At 43.9% G+C, this 22,051-nt stretch overlaps 2 protein-coding genes across 3 annotated transcripts in view; one reads left to right on the top strand and one right to left on the bottom strand.

Moving 5' to 3' along the window:
• The window catches only part of LOC147755671 (uncharacterized), a 60,267-nt gene that overhangs the window by 7,345 nt on the left and 30,871 nt on the right, over nt 1-22,051 (top strand). For both annotated transcript variants that reach the window (XR_015328703.1, XM_086990486.1), the window contains exon 2: nt 885-933. Coding sequence is in view for 1 of the 2 variants with exons in the window: in XM_086990486.1 (XP_086846612.1) it covers nt 885-933 (49 nt within the window). In the remaining variant the exon portion in view is untranslated. The remainder of the gene's footprint in view (nt 1-884; nt 934-22,051) is intronic.
• Nucleotides 1-22,051, bottom strand: part of LOC111251731 (neurotrimin-like) — a 103,472-nt gene that overhangs the window by 65,393 nt on the left and 16,028 nt on the right. The gene's annotated exons all lie outside the window — the stretch shown is intronic.

Below are 22,051 nucleotides of genomic sequence, written 5' to 3'. Positions count from 1 at the left end.
CTTCTACAATTTGGTCGCACGTGATGTTTTTTTGTTCGTTGCTCTGCTGGACTCTCATCATTGTATAAAACTGGCTATCGTAGTTGATTTATTTCATTTGTGTCTCGTACAGCCAATGCGTCCTGTCAGTGGCTGAGCCGTTTTTTGGCGTCTAGAATGAGCGAGTATGTTTCTTCGTTTTGGCTATCCGAGTCAATTGACGTTATCTCGGATCTAGAACCTCACTATCTCTTCTGCTCAGAGATGCGATATCGTCAGCGCTATATTCGACTTTAGTCAGCTAACTAAAATAAGCACTTTTTACAAATGATAACTTGCCTGTTACTGGGGTATAGAAGGTTACAATTCTTCTGATCGAATACAACGCTAGGAATTAGTACATATTCAAGCCTGTGATCAATTAAGTGTTGCTGTTCAAAAAAAAAATTATTCTCAATACAACGAACCCTATAAGTACCATTTTGTATATCGTTATATATGTATATAACAAAGTGTACGGACTAAATTATTCATAGCTTCCTACACTATTGCCTGCTAATAAAGTCTTTAAATGACTTTAAAAATACATTATTAATCTATATAACAAACTTCAGCAGCTTCTATTTTTTTTTTTCTAAGCAAGATAGATTTCATGCTAAACGACGAACTGCTATCAAGTCAAGAGTCAATCTTGACATCGGAATAAATTAGAAAACTGTATGGCCTTTAATATACTGGTCGCAAGCAGATTATCATTTGTGCGAAACAAATAGTCTTGTTCCATGCCGGGCTGCAGGAAACATGCACAGGCAGTCTGAAAGCCGGCGGGGGAACTAAGGTTAGGGGAAAACAAAGCTGTACAAGTCTACACCACTGATTCAACTTAGTTTCTATGTCTATTACAGGTAATATATTCAGAAGCACTTCCCATGGCGTTGGAAGCTACAGCTAAAGGTATTCATCAATTACAACTACGCTGAGTTCAGCTACACAAAAAAAAAACCTATTCTATATGAGTATCGGTACACCCTATGTGAGGACCGAACATGTCAAAAGGAGTCGTGCCATGCGCAAGTGTTAACCCACATCATAACAAACGTTTAGTCTTCGTATGTACAAGGATGTAAGCGAGATCGTATTGGTTTCAGCATCGATTCCTACACGACAAAGGCCCAGTAGCCTGATAAAAGCCTTGATAGCGATGAAAAATGGCAAAACTAACTCGAGCCATTTACAGACATTAAGAGAATTATGGACTATTTTTTGTTCTATGGACGACCTGCGCGATAGACGCATTTCAGAATTTTCCTACTTGTTCTGCCCTAAATAGCTTTATTATATTTCTAGCAAGTGGATATGCTGTACAGGCGCGCGTTGCTTATGTCTGCGTTGTCGGGGCGTTACCAAGCTCTAAAAAGCGCCCTTAAGTTCAGACATTAATCTATTAAAGCTAGAAGCAACCCGGTCATTCTCTAAGGCCCTCTTTGCCTTCGTCTTCTGACGTCTTAATGAAATACTTTTAAGGCGGCCTGGCCTTTTCCATTCCATGTATGCATTTTACAAGGTCACGTTATTTTGTTGTGTAAGCCTTTCATCGTCCTATGCTAAAAGGTGACGTCGGGTAATACTCTTCAAGAGAAACAATTTATCATAACGATCGACTATGATTTACAACGAAAAAATCCCTCGGAAGACATCAGTTTCTCAAGCTTGCGATCTGTTGTTTCTGTTATGATAATAGTATGTAATGTAGTTCAAATGATATATAACAAGACGCATATACGTACTATGTATAACACAATAGCGACATTAATCGTCCGCTCTTGGCTTGTACGGCATTCGAGGTATCGTACTCGTTTCTTGCATCTGGTCCAATCTATAAGGAGCGATTCGCTTAAGCCATCAATATCGACGTAGTTGATTTTTATATTGTTATATAGGAGGAAGATTCCGAAGCTTCGTCCAAGCTTAAACACTCAAACTCATGCATATACATATATCTATATGTATCGCTACTTTTTGTCACTATAATTACTATTGAAAACGTTATCGCCGTCTCTTTTATTATTAGCATGACTGCTAATAATGCTGGTGCATTATTCTTATTAAAGCTCCCTACATATTTACCCCCCACTGGCACCCCACTCATGTGAAAAGTTCTCGCTTCGTCGCACCCTATCTCACGAGGTATTCCCCGCTCGCTTTTGCAACACATACTGTTATGAGAATCATTCATTCTTGTCTCTTCTCTTTGCGTCATCTTGCTATGCCCCGTTTTCCGCCCACTTTCCATGGTCAGTCAGTTCCGTTTCGTACTGTCACCCACCCACTTTACGCACGGCTGCTTTTTCCGCTTATATTATTAACCCTTCAAAAGCCGCTGGCGTCACTGCTGTGTATGTCTGCCCTAGCGGGGGCGGCCAGAACTGCATCATTTTTGAATGGACCGCTGGCACTACCGACACCATTCGCTCAGTCGTTCCTCAGAAACCGAGCGCAGACGAATACTCAACCGAAGGAAAAGTCCAATCGGTGCCTATTGTATCCAAAGGCCCATCCACGTTTAAATACGAGGTGCGGACGATAGCGGCAAATCAAGATGCGCACGTAGCGCTTTACTTCTGTACATTTTCCGTCTCTGAACAGCTGCATTTCAACCACCAAAAACGAATAAGCCATCGCTGGTAGCGCGGCTTGTTTCGCGCAGTCCCAGCAGACAACTTGCTATGGCCCCACTCCTGCTAGGGTCACCCCATGTAGGCAGAGGCAGGATTGGCAGCACTAGAATACGCAGCGATGGAAGAAGTTACAATGATACTGTTATAGCTACGCAACTATAAAGGCCTTTAGTCAGCTGTCTTATCTTTTTCCTCGTTCTGCCCCGTCCTGGCTTTCGTCCCTCTTACGATTCTCATCTCCTACCGCTTCTTATGTTACACACTTGCGCACTTATATCTTTAGTATTGCCACCGCTGATACTGCCGCTGCTAGTGCGGGTTAGACTCTGCTGCGCCCAGACAGGCCGATTTGGAGATGAGAACGGCCGCTGCAAGGCTGGAGTGGGGTGGAATGGGATGGGGTGGGGTGGGGTGGGGTGGGATGAGGTGGTGAACCGAGATAGCTGCTTACCCGCCACTCGTCTGCCTGTCTGACCGGCGCCTATCAGCTATACTTGTACTGCGCTCTGCTATCTCTGAAGAAGCGACAACTGACTTGAAGTCTCGAGCAGCAGCAGCAGTAATCGTAGCGACTCGCGTAAAAGTAGGGCTGAGTTCCTCAGACGGCTGCCCTTTCCCCCCACCGGCGCTTTACCGAAGCTTATGCCCCATTCCTCAACACATACCTCGATCCACCCATGCGGCCAACTGATTGCCCGCTCTGCTCAGTAACTAGACGACCAGACAAGTATGGATAGCAAATGCTGCGCACTCGAAGATGAGCACCGAGCGGCAGTAGCAGTAGCAGTTGGAGAGGAGAAGATGAACAAAAGAAGTGCGTTAGCTAGTGTAGCAAGGTTTGACTGCATAAAGGGCAGACGAGACACAATTTCACCATCGGACCACCATTATATTGCTGCTGCTGCTGCTGCTGCTGCTGGTGTGCAATGCTCGTTCGTTCATTTCAAATCAGAGCGGAACTAGCGAACCCGACGTTCCCGCTTTACTCACCATCTCGCTGACCCATTTGGAGATTTTTCGCCTTCTGTGTTTGCCTATACTGCGCTAGCATTTGGTGGCTTGATATTCGCCCCTTTTGCGAAATGAGGTTGTGGTTGCTGCCGCTTTGGCAGAGTTAGGCTAAAGTTGACGCAATAGGAGAAGAACGTCTTTATAGACGTTGTTAGATGAGGCGTCTAGATATCCTTCTGAACCGAGGAAGAGGTCGCTCCCTTAGATGCGCCTTGCAGTCTGGCAATGGATTTAAGACCACCCATCTTGAGATATTCCCTATTCTTTGCCATATCCTGAAAAGGCATTCTTTAGCCTCTATGGGTAGTCGAGTTCGATTCCTTTCGGTACGCTTACTGTCTATCTAATCGGCTAATGCAACTCGGTTGACTGAGTAAGACACCGGATACCGCTACGTGCGTGAGGACTCAAGCGACCGCGAAGAAACCTAGCAGCTCTTAAATGCCTTTAGGATCTGGAAAGGAACAGTCTGTGTCTTATCGACAATAAACGTCGTGATTCAGACGGACCATATTGGGCTATTAGAATGTACAAGCCACCAAGCCAGGCAAATGTTTTATTTACTTCACTTTTATCTACTGCAGTATGACATACTAAAAAAAGTTGATCTCTGAGGGTAGTATTATATTGACGATAAATCTAATATTAAGCTATCAACAATCGACAGATCTGGTGCCCAATAGACGCATGATTTTTATCATCAATCTTTTGCTTACCACCTAATATTGCCACTATCGTCGTTTGAAAGCTGCTTAATTTACGTATAGAGTGTCTGTGAGTGACACATTTGTTCACACTGCCTCTTCTCTTTGCAAAAACTCTAACGGCCAGTAGAATAGCATCTTTAGGAAATCTTCCCACTGCTTTAGGCGCATTTTCCAAGACAAATTGTATTGAAGTAAGTTCAAATATACGTTACTGAAAGAAATGAACAGAATGCCACCAGTTGCTCCTTTTAAACAGTGATTCGAAAAAAAAAAAAAATGGTCCTTGATATAAATGAAAGCTACGAGAGTTTTGTAAATATTTTATCTTATCAACTTACATTAGAACTCCACACATTGACAATAGTACAAACGAACGCATGGATTATACACGACTAGCTCCAGCGATTCTTGCAGAATTTCTTGAAGCGAGAGCGATTAAGATCTATATGTCCACAAACCGCGTACCATTTTTATATGTAAAATGCAAGGCTACATATAAACTTAAAAAGCCTGTAAATGTAGTATTGTGTCAGCCTATGGCGTGTGATCTACTATAGAGCCAATCCATTAAAATATTCATTTAGTTTCCCGTCGATGTACGACGGACGTGGAAGCCGGGCTAGGCCGAAAAATTCTTGCCTTCAATTCGCGCCTTTGAACCTTTATTATTTTGTGAGGGAAAACTGTACCATATACAGGTCTTACTTTATGAACATGCACTCATATCATGTGTATTCGGCTATTCTATTTAGCTGCGTTCGTGCCCTCGATCCCCTTACCTGAGCAACCCCACCATTGTGATGAAATCCGGAGCTATTTTCGTCGCTAGCACGGCCCCTTGCTTCTGTAAGAAATGGGTTACTATAAACCCTTCGTAACTTTATACATGACATTCCAACGGGTTGCTGAGTCACTTTACTAGGAATTTGTTCACCCCCTGTCACCTCACTGAATTCGGCGCCGAGCTATCTTAGCCGCCACCTAGTCCATAGTATCCATACCCGTCTATGCCCTCATATAGATAGAGCCTTCATTGAAATATTGCAACGCATGCTTTCACCTACCTACCTACCTATCTATGTATTTGTCTATCATCAGATCACCGCATAGCCGCCGTGTGTCGTCCCCCAGGAGAAAAGCGTAGCAACAATGCTCGAATTGGCTGGCTCATGCTTTCTTTTTGATACTACTCGATGATTAATTATAAACTTACATAAGGAATCCGTGAACATTGACACGAAAATTCTTATACATTTAATTACAAAAAAAAAAAAAGAATCGCCAATCGGAAGTGGCTGTCGCTCTGCGGAGCGGAATAATAAACGATTAGGTACTATAATATCACTCCTTTATGCGACGGATTCGCACTACTACGACTGCATAACGTTTTAGTTCTTGGTTTACTTTGAAACGATATGGTAACCCTTAACAACTTAAGAGTATGTGTTTAAATTCGTCTAGCTGTTAGGCTATAAGCCACAGCCAACATCGAACAGTCGATACGTGAACATAGTGCGGTTTAGAAGTCCACTGGTGGCAAGACAAGAACCTAGGGTCTTTCTAGAACTCGTCCCGGCACCTATTTACCCTTCCATGTCGGATCAGCGGCATCTGATTTTGACCAGATCATTGGCCACAAATGTTAATAACAAAACTTTAGGCCTAATGCCTACATCTTCAAATCAGATCAGTGTGATCAATTAGTGCTTAATAATAAAGATGATAATGTAAATAACAATCATTATTATTATCATACCACAATTCACATTGTAGACAACAGCATAATGTCCTACTTTGAGTCACATATCAGTAACTCTAGCGCATTTAGCGGATGGCCAAATCGCACATTTACTCATGTTTGATGATCTATAATAGTGCCGCTGCTCATTGCGTAGTCGATATCGAACTCCCCCGGTTACCGTCATCGCCAACTGAACGCGAAAGCTCTGAATCATCTGCACGCCGACATCCCCTACAAGAATAGACCCTCAGAACTCGAGTTTGTGACCGGACAAAGCGGAAACAAGATCCCAGGAAAGAGTTCTTACGTTGCTGCTACGAATCTTGAAAATTTCGCACTTAGGGCCTCGACACCGCATACGCGCACGCGGAAAGTGCAGAAGTTATAAGGCCAGGATATGTGGTCCTATCACCCGTCGTTCTCGACGCTTGGCCAACAGGACACACTCGACCCGTCTAGAAGCCTTTGCTGCAGGCTTCCAGCCGTAACTGCATTGTCCCAAGGGACAGTTCAGAGTAATATATGGCTCTTTTAAATTTTAACCGATTCTTCCGCCATTTTTGTGTTCGTCGGCCTAAGCGCTTGCCGGTTCCGTTGTTCTCTGTGGACATACGCACACACAGACTTACGTTCAAGCACATTGCAGAATAAAGAAAGGCAAATGGTCAGTCTTTCGAATACCGCCATGCATGGTCCGAAGCTCATCTCGCACGTTTTCGTGAGTTCTTACTCTGACGGGGTTTATTGTAAAGGGCACAAAGGCACTTAGACGAAAAATGAATAGCATTATATGTGTATATTTGTGCATAGCCATATGCTTATGACTGAGAACAACAAAGAACCTCTACCAAAACCATTCGGAAGGAAAACAAACGATAAATGTATATAGACCGTTGAAAAAACAGAAAAAAATCTATTGAGCCTCCCTACGTGTGCGAGCCACTTGTTGACTGCCATACGTTTTTGCCAGGACACGAAACAGGCAAAGCCTTCTTCTGCATATGATTCAACAGAGCAAAGGCCTATAAATAAGCGGACGAAAGTGGGATGGAAAATGCTTTACGGACGTAAAAGGCGTATACACCTAGAAACGAGCCTATAACACAGGAAAGTCTGGAGTGTTCTAACGCAAAGAGCTACGCATGGCTGCTCATCTGGAAGATATGGGCTTAAGCGTCCCGACCGTGCTGGCCGAAAAGCACAGGTCTTAGTTTGGAAGATCTTTACCTCTTAATGCGAATAACCTTAGGCGACAAGTGAAGATATGCTTTTGTGTCTGACTGCTTGTTATTGTTGTTGATGTGTCGTTACAAATAGAGGGCATCTACTTACTTCAGACGCTGAAACGCATCCAAATATGGTCAAGTGTGGGCCTCGGTGTTTACGGAGGCCCGGCCAATTTTCACAACAAGCAATCAACGTTATCCTTAATTCTGAAAATCTAAAAATGTTGTGAATGTAATACGAACATCTATAGCATCTAGAAAACGTATCATATTCTTTCAATTAACAATTGACTACTTCATAAATCAGCGCTATAATGGTTGTTTATACAGATATCAATTTAAGACAAACGTCCGCAAGTTCTAGTACCTGTCAACGTGTGACAAAGGCGTGTCATCGTCAGGCTGGGATCTTGGCGTACCAAATTCATGATAAAATGGCATATTTTTTTTTATTTATGAGTCTAATCATCTCCTACAAGCAATCGTTCCTTTACTCAGTTCAGCCGGATTTCGTTACGCCTCGCTTGTCTGAGTTTGCGCATAGCGAGTCTATCACAGCCGACCTATGAGTGCGAACAAGTGCAGATTTGGCGTGTCGGTGATTCAATATATACCTTTCAAGGTGACTAAAGCCCTTAACACCTCTCGAGAAATCGAGGACACATGTGGAAACCAGCTCCACACAACATCTCACAAAAGCCCGGCAGACGACTCCTCAAATATTGCCTGGGATATTTTGAGCTTCTGTTATGTTGGATGTTCTCAGACGGCTTTGTGCTGTACGCCTCCTACGGCCTGATAAATATTGCGCTTGTAATAAAGCAATGCGATACAGACAATTCGAAAACTTCAGATACAGTTCTCAAACCAATACGAGCGATCAATGCTAAGCAGTGGTTGTCATGAGTGAGTAGCGGCGGTCTGCTTAAAGATTTAGAGCTGGCTAAAATTCAAGAAAATTTCAATTGAATCTATCCCGCGCTAGTTTTGAGAGATGCAGAAAAACTCATCGATGCCATCGGTTGGTGCAGACAATATAGTACAGCACCACAAACCATAACGTAAAAATAACTCATAATCACTAATATCAACGGATTTCTTTTATATATACATATATATTCCTTCTTGCTGTCGTCATGGTTATCGTATCAATATCATCGCTGAGTACGCTTGTTCATGCACTATAATAATAAGTGGTCCCATAAGTGGCTATTTCGTTTGGTCTAGGCGATTCAGACAACTCGTTGAGCATCTGACGAGACCAATGGATAAGACACCTTCGTTTTCGAAGAAGCCCACTTAACAAGAATGGCCAACAACAGATCCACGTAATCGAAGGGGCGGGGATCGGTCGAAGTAGCTATTGGCCCTGTGTTGTCACCCGCCAAGCAGCTAGGACCAAGTCCTTCGGAGTCCAACAGATCTGGTCAGTTTGGCGTGTTTCGGCTCGGGGACACAGGTGTTCCCTTAGGTCCTTCTTAACGCCACGGTCTGCCTTCGCCTCAAGTGGTTCCCGTGAGAATTTGCCCATGTAAAGCCAGACGCGCACGGAGTGCATGAACAACGGCAGGGCAGAGCAGCAGCGGAAGCATTAACTGAGAAGGGGTCTGCAGAACATAGCTATTTGTCGTTCCTGAGCCCGCACGGAAAGCATCGTGCCGTACAAGACGACCGCCATGTCCCCTAACATGGTCAGAAGCAGCGGCTGCTTCGGAAGCGCTGTGTAATTGACCCACCCTTGGCCAATTTCCTTCTCGTACTCTCCGTTGAGATCACTTCCGGTAGCCCAGCTTCCGGCTATCACGTCACTCTGTACGGGAGCGACAACAGCGACAAATGTGAACAGCCAACTGCTATCACTACTACTAGTCATAGCTACCCGATTTTTTCTTCTGAGCAGACATAACATACCCACCCACGCGCGTATACCTACATGCGTACACAAGAAGCCTGATTGTAGTACCTAAGGCTATGCGGAATCACGAAGACAAGGAGCAAGGCATACATTCATTTAAACGGTAAGTAGATCTAGTAGTTTGTTAGTATATGCCTCTTTCCTTACTGTAGCTTTCTGAAGATCTTTTGTCGTACAAACCGGCAGCGATGATTCTGGCCTTTTTTGCAAACGTCCGTGCCATTCGGATACATGATCTCATGCCTCGTGGGCACCGCAGCTGCGTCGGGTTTTGTGGAGAAGCTAAAGCCTTAGCAGAGGCTGGAACAGACAAAGTTTCCGCATCCACTAGACAGAATGCGGCATACGTAGGTTCGTCTGGGGGCCCTAGTGAAACTCTCCCAGAGTGACGAACATAGAATGCTGCCCGACTTAACGAGAATAGGGATCTATGGCACAAGAGCAGCCCACCGGCGTACGTTAACCTAATATGCTAAAAGGGCGCGGTGGAGAGCCTTTGCATCCTACCTCTATTTCTTCCTTGCTGCGTCGGCTTTTCTGTTCCTGCAGCCGCCACTGCCGCTGCTGCTTTTTGCCTGCTTTCTTGTTCGTAGAGTTTCCCACCCGGCAGCGAGTCCGTTGCCCCCCGTGTTGGCTCCCTTTGGCATTGGCATCTTTATCTGCCTGACCTAACTGGGATTCACTAGCTAGCTAGATATTCTCCGTCTCGCAACTTCCAACTCCCCCAGTGTCGATTCGTCGAATTGGACAGGCCAAACCAGATCGGCCGTCGTCCTAATGTAGCTGTGCGAACTCGACCGACGGCCGCTTATGGGTCGACAGTGAAAGGGAGAGCGGAGGAAAACTATAGAGGAATGCGCGAACTTGTAAACATAGATTTAACAACACGAATGCCAACGTTGGCGAAAGTAATTCAGCTCCAATGAATAGAAATCTCTTATTCTCAAGTACAAATAATAAACTTCTACGACTCCTATTATTTGATCTTTGTCATGCTATTATTACCTGTCATTGTAGCTATCCTTCGAGATGTCTAGGCGCTCGTTTTGACTTCCTGCAAACGCCATTACCGGCCGTACTCACAATCGTTTCGCATTAGACGCAACCAGTGTTAGACTTTGACGTTTCTGCTGATACGAGCGAGAAAGAAAGGAACACGAGTCAAAATATCATGAATGTAACAATCGTATTTCGTTACGAGATGCGATCAGAGCAAATAGGATCTAATTGTATCCTATTTGCAAAAAGGTAGCTACGAGCACTCCTTACGGATTTTGCGATCGAACGCAACTGGAAGAAAGAGGCGCGCGTATGCTGGCCTGTCACCACTTTTATTGTGGTATTCATTTACTTCATCTATTAATAGAAATTTTTAATTTAATACGCTTGGTTCGCCAGCTCAGTAACATTTATATATTACATTGGATCTTGTGCATTATGGCCATTTTGACCAAATACACATTTACTGTTAGTATTTCGCTTTGCATTAATAATCGTCGTTGGGTTTCGCCTAGACCCGGAATCGAATCAAGACGTTTCAATAGCGAAATAAGCCAAAGGCTGGAGAATGGAGAAGGCTTGTGGTTAAAAAAAAACGCAGCAATAGGCCAAGCGAGTTCAACGTAATGAATTATTTCACCGTAGCCTTCTCTGCAGCAGTTGCTACGCTTCTGACGTGCAATAGTCCCCCCCACCGCCATTAAAGGATAGGTTGCACTTGTGTGCGTCTACTAATCAACGTGCGACGTGCACGCACCAACGATAACTTATTGGTCGCTATAGGTGCATCATTATTAGCCGACGGCAGAAGCAATTATGGCTAACGGTCATTCACGACACCTGGGCTTCAGAAAGGCTTTTCGATCTCGAAGTGGCCCCGAGTTAAATCTCTATACTCTAGTGGTTATATGGAAATGCCATAACGATAGTTTTTATTTGGGGGAGTCTACAAGCACACGTGCCTCTTGTTATGAAGTCGAGCTGGCCGGCTGGCCGCCATGATCGGCTCAGCTGTTGGAGATGCATAATGCTAAGTGGATGGTATCCACCAAACGTTCCATTAAATACCGACTCCACATTATCAGAGGTCTCGAGATATAATAATAACGCGCACATTGTGTTGCTGCAGTGAAATTGGCCATTAGGTTAGAAAGGGCATGTTAATGCCACAACGGATAGCCTACTTACAACGTTCGTTGGTATCCGCAAGACTACATGTATAGAAATGCAAATGCATATGATGCATGTAAAAATCTAGTCCGTTTGTGAAGCCCTAACCATGATACAATTTTTGAGGCTCTTCTAAATATCGTTAACAGAGGTTACGGAGACGATATCTAACCTGTCTTTCAAGAAGCCCTCCGAGCTAGGCTTTCCCGTTTGTTATGCTTGCGCACAGCGGTCCAAAGGCCCTCGCAATACCATAATAGCCCCCAAAGGGCCACTTTTGCACCTCCTAGCCCACCAGCGCATCAACAAGAGCGAATCCCAGCCAAGTGGCTCGACTGGTTGAGTAGCTCGAAAACCGACCTAAATTAGCGAGCTTTGTTCGCTTGAATGAAGGAAGGAAACTATGTCGAACCTGCCGAACCCAATTTCTGGATAAACTCTACCCAAAGAAAACCTAACCTGGACGCGAGCGGCATGTTGAGGACAAACCTCCTTTGATACGGGCAGCTCGTCGATGACGTCTTATAAGGCGCATATTGAAATCTAGTTGTGAGCTTAGCCTGTGCGTGAAACAGTAAGACCATTTCCACTATTACAATTCAATTTATACCGATAAAAGAGAATCACATATTGTAATAAAACTAGTATATTATATAATATGCTTGTGAATATCATTGTATATCTGATTTTTGGTGTTAAGTAAGTCAAAGGGACCTCTGAATTAATAACAAAATTTGCATACAGAAGCTATCTAGTATTCGATATAAGACAATGGGTGTTTGCATTTTGTATTGCGTTCAGATTAATGGAAGAGAACGGAACGGGGACGAAAGCTATAGGAGCACTTCAAGTCAATGTTCAATAGACTAGGGTCATTTATTTCAACAACTATGAGCATATACGATGTTTTCTAGACGTGTTACAACATATACACCTTGTGAGACGGAAGGAGTCGTAAAAAACGTCTACTTATGCTGTTACAATTGTATAATCACAAATGTACTTTTGAGTTCTGTCATATCTAGCATAAACAGTTTTACACTACTGCTATCGTTGATCCTTGGATTCAGTTAGTTTTTTGAGAGACGCTTTTGAGGTAACCCGTTAGGCTTAATTTATGCAGTAGCGACCGTCCTATCCAGGTTGCCGTCGACAACGATATGGGGGCGTCGTGTTCCAAGTTTTTAAAAAGAAAAAAACCCTACTCTCATTGGAGAGCGAAGATTTAATTTTCGCACATCTATTCACTCTAAAAAAAAGGCTTTCGAAACACATTTTAAATATTTGCTTTGCTCAGCCCGTTGAATACTGACACGGAGGAAAGGATCGAAAGTGATTTGATGTTGAACCATGCAAGTTTGAACGCGAGTTTGGTTGTAGAAACTTCACTCTACTGGATGGAACATTGGTTCTCTATGAGCCCTGTAAATATGCCACTGTGAAGATGGCGTCTTCTTTTAATGAACAGTAAGGCATCAGGACGGGGAGCTTCTTTGACGGCGTGACGAGAGCGAACCTGCGCAGAAAGCAGCACAACGTGTCTACAAAGCGTCACCGCCAAACACCCTCGTCTCGTAGTTTTCTGAGGCAAAGGAGAGCGGGTGTTCAACAGGGAATCTTGTTTGGTAGGCTATATAGGATGGTGACTAGGGGATAAGAGTATACACTTGAACAACGTTCGATGGTAACATAGGAAGGGCTGTTTCTTGGGGGTGGCACAGGTCCATTGTCGTGTTGTGCTCTCCATTAATAGTCGCCTGTGAGGTGGCCTGCTTTCTAGTATCGCCCCACTTGGTCCCCGTCAGGTCTAATGAAGTTGCTCGTCCTTTCGGCCATTGGTTCTGCGGGCCTTGGTCTTCCCGACAGCAGTCGTGAGAGATGCTTCACGCCGCCAGCAGACGTGAAGCGGAACAGGACACAACCCTGCAATGGCCAGGCCAATTCTTCGTCTTTTTCTTGTCTCGGAAAGGACGGTTCTTTCGACAGGAAGATAGATGCGTCACACTCGAGCCGCCGGGCGACCGCCCATTGGCAGAGGACCTGGGCTTGCCCCTCAGTGAAAGTCCCCCGCCGTTTCTTTTCACCCCGTCGCTATTCGTCCAGGGACCGTCCGGGACATTGAGGTACCAAGGACTCGACACAGGGACGTGAAGGGGGCGAGGCTGCGTCGAACGTAAGCCTGTTCCTCAATCGTCTCGACCCAAAAAACAGAAGAGGAGCAAACTTTCTTTTCCAGCTAGCGATTTGCTTGCGTCCTTTCTTGCTCTACTGAGAAACAAAAGGTTACGCAGCATGGAGCTAAGTGATTTGGATCGAATACCCCATTCTATTGTGCTTGTATTGAGTTGGTGACACACAGTACTCTAACTGAATGGCATGCCTGTCGCTTGATGGCTACGCGTTCGGCCCGAAAGAGAAGTTAGAGATCACTGATTCGAAAGACATAATGCGACATATAGTCATTTAAAGGATAAAGTGTTAAATCTACAGACACGTAAAACCAAAGAAAAGAAAATTCGGGTATAACATGCGCAAGGCTAGTTGCGTAGCGATATATAAATGGGTTCGTAAGTTTTCGAGCTATACCTTTGCAATATGAGGCTACTCCGTTGCTCTCCATTGAGCTTAATTAATATTCATGTTACATATAACTATTAATAATATATGTTTAGAAAAATCGTTCTTTCGATTAAAAGTCTTTCGACTCGATTTACCTATTAGAATCATAAACTGCCCCAATACCAAGTCAACTTCCATTTACAGCCTCCGTTTATAGATAGTCGTGCGGATTAATACTTTACCATTTAGAAAAATTTCCGATGAACAACTTCGCAGTACCGGTTCCGCCTTCGTGCAACTGCTTTCCTTTTCTGCCAATCCACGTTAGACATGCCTCTCCTTCTATCTAAGGAGCAACAGGATTCGCCGAAACGGGACACGTAAACCCCTTAATATTACCCGTTACAGTGGCGCTAGTGCATAGCGCGGCACTAGCCACCTCATCCAACCTGCCACGAAAGCGAAGTCAGCCGAGGTTCCCTGGCCACCGACTCGTTCTCCTGCTGCGTCGTCTTGTGTCATCCTGTAAACCTCTTCCGCTCCCACCGGCCATCATGTACCACGATCACCGCTACTCAGCCAGGCCGTACTCGGATCGCCTGGCAAGCGACAAGTAACTCCGATGGCTGGCTGGTTTCTGAACGGTGACTCCTGTCCTGTGCCCCGCAGCTTCTCGCTTCGTTGGTCGCCTTTAATGAAGATGTCACACACGCCACTACGAGGCACGCCGGCCAAACCGAGAAGGCAAAGACCGGTACAGAGAGAAAGCAGCGATACGGCAGCAACTGAACAGGCGAAGGCAGTGCAAACGCCAGACAAGGTGCAAAGCATAGAAGGGGGGAAACGAGAAGCTGCGGCTGAGCGGGAAACAACTGCGATGGTTCCACTGCAGCAGCAGCAGCAGCAGCACGGTATAGCATAGCGGTAGAACGAACTACGAGCTATTGCTTTTCTGAACTCATCCCTTGATGAAGGTGTCAGGCCGATTTGAGATGGACCCGACATTGTAAAATAAGCGGAAAGTAGAGGGCCGTATCGTGCTTAGTTTTTAACATATTATATATATATTGAACCGAATCTTTTCTCTGAAAGTCAATACAACAATTAGCATATTCCTCTATTTACACCTAACAGAGTTTCGCTCGAGGTAAGTTTGCTACAGACCGAATAGCCTATTGGAATTATATCACTGAGGCAAAAAAATAGCTACTTATCGATAACATTATCTTCCGTTCTAGTACTTATACAACTGCAGAAATGGCGAAGCTCACCGAGAGATCATCGTGAGAATTTATTGTTATCTTACAACTGAAAATGTTCACGATAGGAGAATCATTCGTGCCGCCTTAATCAGTGTTTTACAGAATAATGTTCCTGTTGCTTTTTCTTATTGCTCATCGACTGTAATCTTTATCGGTCTATTGATCGGGTCTACATTTTAGCCTGAACAATAATGTTCGCCTGCGCATATTAACAAGTACAGACGGCGAAACGGCTGTTACCTAATCCGATCCTATCAGTCTAGTCTACATTTATCTAATGCATCTTTGCCGCGCTCACTGACTTCTCTTAGATTCTGCTGAAATGTACCTATGCTAGCTTTGGCGGCAGTGTAAAAAGCATTGGATTAACTCTTGCCTTCGTTGCATAGACCAGCGTTAGTGACGGATCGTAATGCGGCTAAAGTGACTGATAAATGTAAGCATACCTATACATTACGATATAGGAATTTTACGTATACGTAAAACATACTACAGAGTGGGTGGATGATTTAGGACGAGAGAAGTCGGCCCGGGGCACGGCAGTGGGTCTTAGTACGGGTAGAATCGAAGCGATAGTGGCGGCATTGTCTGGCGCGGATCGAGGAAACTGGTGTTTTTCTGCAGATGTACCGATAATACAGCATTGCGTGCGTTTTCAAATGCGTTGGGATATCTGGGAAATGCTATATCTATAAGCTGGATAAATAACTTTTTCCTATTGCCGAGTTTTATCGATAGAGTACCACGAAGAGATAATGACTGGGGTTTTAAATCATTATGGCTGGATTAGACAGGATTCACTGAATCGCGAGATGCATGAAAAAATATCACCTCTAGTAAAGAGGACTGGTAAAATTTTCCCTGCCGACATGACGTTCGTAAAGACGATTAGTCTCGAGGGTGATACACAGCACGCATGTTAAGATGAGTCAATTAAACTTAGAAATCAGCCAGTAAGATCTTCATCTCGAACTATCTACATCGCTAGTTGCTGACAATCCTAATTATTACATCAATGCAATTTACCTTGGCCTAAAAGCTACAGTTGTCCACCGACTACATAACCGTTTGTACGTATGTTTATTATTATAATAATAATAACATCGAAAATTCGAAGTCGCCGTCTATGCAAATACCGGCGAAGATTAAAAAATCCTACAATTGACCGTTGTACTTGGTCCGACTCATGTTTTTAAAATTTATATTTGAATCAATACGAATAGCGTTTACTGCAAATGGACCGCGACTGCTTCAATCAAAACAAAATCAGTCAAAGTACACACCGTGAGAGTACATGCAGTTGTTACTCTAAAATAGAACATAAAGAGCTGACTTTCATAGCATGGGTACATTACCCATTCCCACTTCCATCAAAGGCCATGAGCCCACGTGGCCGACTCTGAACTGGATTGACCCAGTGTCGTTTCGCAACTTCTCTAACAACATGTAGCACATTAACCTTAATCGGATTGCTACATAGCAGTGAATGCTCGAGTTGATTGCTTTTCCCACTTCTTGTTCCTGCTTTGCTGCTCTGCGTTTCGTCAATTGTGATCATTTCTCTGCGGTACTCACCCCGAATAGCTCACCAGGAGCTCGCCGGATCTTTGATATCAGCTGGCACCTTGAACTGAGTTTCGTTTGATTCCATTTCAGGTCTTATTGAGCCTGGATAAATTTGTCCTTTCCAATTATCTCTTTAGTAACCGAGGGAGTGGATAGTGACTCATTTAAACAGGCAGCCCTTTGGACCGATATGATCTATCGAGGATGAGTCTGTTCATTATGAGAAGTCTGTGCTATTTGACAAATGTTTTGCTTTGATGGCGGGGCTGGACGAAAGCTGTCGTGCCAACAATTGGCCGACTCAACTTCACGGAGACTTCGGCTCTATAATACATTGTGAATCTAACGTTTTAGCAATGTATTTGGGCATATCTTCACAGATCTCCCACGGATATAGAGAATTGGCGGATGCGCAATAACTGGATTTGGATGGAATGCAATCGTGTTACGGATCGTATGCCTTAGCCGCAGGGTGAAGCAGGCTTCATTATAGAGCTTCCCAGCTTCGATAACGGATCATAGAAGAGAGACACTGGCCTAGTTCCAGTGATCTGTTCGGTTGCTGATACGATAATGTGCAAATCCTATATCGACTGAGCTGGACTTGTCATATCGCTTTGAATATAAATTCTTCAATGATACAGCACTCGATGATATCTCGTATCTCTTCGTATAGTTCTGATAACGTTCTCTGAACGCTCACTCTAAGGTACAATGAGAGAGTTTTGCGGTGTCACTAGATCTATAATCGGAAACTATGGACGAAAAAAATCAAATCAGGGTACCACATACAAAAATGATAGTAGCTCAAAGATCGTCGATAGTTCCATTGCTGTAAAAAAACATAAACAGGGTCACTGTGAAATTAAAGGCGAGAACGATCATTTTGTGATGAAGCTATCTAGAATGACACAAATATCGGAACCCTATCTAACTTTTATCGTTAACTAGTGCTGAGAAATAGACTACACTTATAATGCAACAAATAACGCGACGGCTTGCAAGTTGATGATTTTGTGTATCCTGACTTTCTCCATTGTAATAACACGAGCAAATTCGAATTGAGATTTTACCTTCCATGGCAGACAGATTAAAATCTCAATTAACCCAGACCCTCAGAGGTCTCAATAGAGAGGGTCTACTGCCTTGGACTGACTGGAAATATAGCAGTTTGTGCCCACCGATAGGGCTTTGATACGCACTGGGGTAGATTGTATCTATAATAGATTAAAAGGCGATTTATACGGATACTTGATGTAGTTGTACATTCGGGTGTACATTTCATTATTTTGCGACAGGTCTAATCATCACCAGCCACATGGAAGGAAGCTTGAGACACCTTATGGCGTTTTGGCATGGCCATATAAAAATACGTTTGCCTATCTATTATTAACAGTGTTGCAGCTTACTGACAGGAGCAAAGGACTACAGTGTCATTAGTAGGCGCGTTAAAAATTGACGCTTTCTATTGACCATCCACTGTTTCTCGCCTCATCCATTTATCGCTGACCTAATAACATTACGGCTAACAGTCACTATTCAAATCGCGTATTCGATTGGGCCCTTCTAAGTTATAGTGCACACCGTATACGTGTCTACTTTTTGTATATCGAAGCCTACCTCAGACCCACAACTCTTGTAAATAACCACCACAGCTTAGTTGTGATTTTCTATTTGCAGCAATGTTAAGGTTGCCGAATTATTCAGCTGCGAAGGTAGAATAATCTCCAATGGGACATAAATAATATCAACCAAAAAGTGATCTAAACGCTATAATGAAGCGGTTCGCTTTTGAAACAGCCTCAAACGGTCTCGCAAGGCCGAACCGTAATCCAGGTATCGCAGCACGTAAAACTGATCTCTTCTTCCATCGTAACCTCATCTCTTACAATATTAAAAAATAATTAAAAAATCTGCGTTTTTTTAGCCAGTTCACTTCGCAGTCAGTTGTCAAGACGTATGTTTACGCACTTAATTCATTCCACAAACAATCGTCTTTCGTGAAAGTTGTCACTTTTAAATAATTCCGCTATTGATGCGAAGGAGAGACCTCTATGTCGTCTGTCTTTCTTTCTCCCCTTTGTGTTGAGAAGGCAGAGTAGCCGCTACTTCAAGTGTCCCCCGCCAATGGAAACGTTAACTCGAACGGGAATTCGAGCGAGCCAGCATGATTCGATGTCCAGCAAACTCTATCTGAAGAACATATGGATGAACACATGAGTGGAAGGTGGGTGGCCGGATTGGGATAACATCGCAGAACGAGTTAGTCGTATGTGTGTCAAAGCACTCAATGGAACCCAGGCTACATTTCGTTCTCAGAGGTTCTGTTCTCTTTCAACCCCGTGTCATCTCGATCCTCTGACATCACTGCACTAGTCCAGTGCAGTCCTATTTTCCTTTCTGCCTACGCCATTTGACTGTGTGTTCATCGCGCAACTAAAGCAGCCCTAGGCCGAAAGGACGGACTGCAGTTACCGCTTTTGCTGCCGGAACAGCTTTGCCCTTCGTTTAACTCATGTCTACGTCATTCCTCATCCTGCTCTCTGCCCACTTCCGCTCTTTGCCCACTTTCCTGCTTCGGCCCCTGCCAGTTCCGGCCGGCCAAGCTCTTGTTCCTCTCTTGCCCTTCTCGGATCGAGTGATTTACTCAAATTTCACCCCCTTGCGCTGCCAGGTCGTCCCTACCATTCGTGTCAATAGTATACAGAGTTGTGTGAGTTCTGCGAAATGGATTTTGAGATGAGCAAGAGCTTCATCCTTCCTTTCCAACTAACTTCTTCTCCTGACTACGAGCCGCGTTCCCAAACTCATAGGGGTTAATCTCGACGTTCCCTTGCATTCCCCTAACTCGTTCCTGTCTTGTCTTTCTTTCCCCGTAACGCTGTAATGTCACTCAATGCCGGTCGCACCCGTTCCTAAACCCCCACTGAATCGGGCCCTATCGCCTTTTTCACTCGAAGTCCCCTGTTGCCCGTGCCATACATACTCCTTTACGCCATCAGGCTCAGCTTATACGTTGTTCTTGTTCTGCCTAGCCTTAGCGTTCCGTCCAGCTCTCTGCCGCTTCAAGCCGTCTCAAGAAAGCTGGTTGGCGGACAGCTGACCCCCCACGGTGGCCAGCCACTCGGGCGGGTAACGTAAGAATCTCAGTCCGGTCCTCAAGTGCCCTTGTACAAACGGGAGTGTCGAAACTGAGAGACGACGAGCCACGACCTCAATCTGCGCCAGCAGAAACTACACAGCTCAGCCGTCTCTAGTCAACTTGGCCTGTTCGTGGTTCACAGCAGACACTGTTCCTTCTGTAAATACCGAGAAGACCGTTTTCAAGGTTCCGGAAGTCTCTCCGTTTCGAGCCTAAGGCCGAACAATGAGGAGCAATGGTAAAGCAATTGCCGGGTAATTTTCAACACCGCTAATTGTGATCAGTTTGAAAAGCCTCCGCTAATAAAAAGGAGGACTCAGAACAAAAGTCTCATATCGAAGGTATCCAATGACTACCGTGTGTATATACGTAAGTACCGGCATCAAACTAATGCCACAAATTCTGCCAACTGCCATTCTCTCTTCACCGTCAAATTCGATAAAAGATATCACAGGGAGAGAGGCACTGTGGCTCGGTAACTTTCACCGGCAGTGGAAAAATGGCAAAAATTAACATAGTAATCCTCACGTAATTTCATATTGACTAGATAAAGTTCATGGATTCCTTCGAACCCCAACGATAGGTATATTATTTACTATTTTGAAAATATTCGTTCAACGAAGCAGAGTAACTAGGTAAACGAGTTAGAGTAAGCTTTACGTGCCAGCAAAATCGTTAGAACTGACTACTTTAAAATCGTTTATCTCGCATTGCACAGCTGAGTTACTGAACATGGAACGAAAGGTAGCTCAGAACGGTCATGCACGTTACACACAAAACGAATACATAGGGATCTAAGCATGGTATATAGTATCTAAGCATCACACGTGTGCAGTTACGTACACGTCGTACAACGTATTTTATGCATATACCAGCCGCTGATTTCGATATTTTACAATTTCACTATATTCCTATTAGGCTGTTTAAAATAGACGAAAGCAATACTTTTCATTTTGTCATATTGTTTCAATTTAGAGCTGATAAACCGGGGCGATAATACAGTTTCACGATATGTCTTAATTCGATTGCAATGGAGACGGGATCCATCAGCCCCGAGCATTACGTTAGCTCACAAGCAGCTAGCAATGACTACTTTTTTTTTAACTTTATATAGGATACTTTGATACTCGACTCAAAGCTGAGATGTATTCCACTTCATCCGTCCGTATAACATGTTCGATCAGGATAAGCTTCTGAGGTTCAAATCGAGTACGTATATCATAATGTTTATACCGAAAAAGGAGAACCTTCATGACAAAATATTTGCCATAGCATAAACAGTGCGCACTACGACTGCTAAATTTTAAATAGCAACCACTGTTCGAGTGTCCTTAGAAATAAGTTGAGCATCTTAAGCCTAGTTGTTTTTATACAGAATGAAGATGAGGGTGATTCACAGTTGCTACTGTAAGCGAGTTAGGCCTTTATTTTGTTCATTTCAATAGTCTTAGAATATAATATTTTTAAAATGTTACAGAAATAAAAACAAAGAAAAAAACTCGTATCTAACAGAAAACACTCTCTGACGGTAATGACGCGCACCGCATGGCTATTTGTCAAAGCTCAGGATGACCGTTCGCTATTGGCTCCGTGAACCGCCACGAACTGCTTATACTTACCACTCTACTAGATGTTATGCGAGATACGTTCAATTGAGATAGCTAAAATACCGTTAGTTTCTCTCAAGCAGATGAATAAGAGAGTGGCCAGGTGGGGTGATGATGGTCGAACCCACGATTGGTCCGACGATCCTAATTTGACCCTCTAACGAAGAAGTCCGAATCACATATAAATACGTCGTAAGCAGAATTCTAATTGGTCCTTGCAGGACGGCCAGCTTAGGTGCGGTTGAGATTGGCGTAACGCCGTAATGGAGAGCTTCTACCTGTCCGTCGGCACGTCGATTTACTGTGGCGGCATTTAAAAAAAGCTCAGCTTGGATTCCGCACTCTGCAATTTTTCATTTGCTAACTATGCAAAATGGCCACAAACCAAAATGGGTTCTAGAAAGCTAATGAACCGTTGATGTACCACAAAAATCTGATCAATGATTCTATAAATTAATACGACATTTGAATACAGACGGTGAGAATGAT

The sequence above is a fragment of the Varroa destructor genome, unplaced genomic scaffold (assembly GCF_002443255.2).
Source record: "Varroa destructor unplaced genomic scaffold, Vdes_3.0 BEIS01000005.1, whole genome shotgun sequence".
NCBI classification, from domain to species: Eukaryota; Metazoa; Arthropoda; class Arachnida; order Mesostigmata; family Varroidae; genus Varroa; species Varroa destructor.
This window is presented reverse-complemented; position numbering and strand designations above follow the sequence as displayed.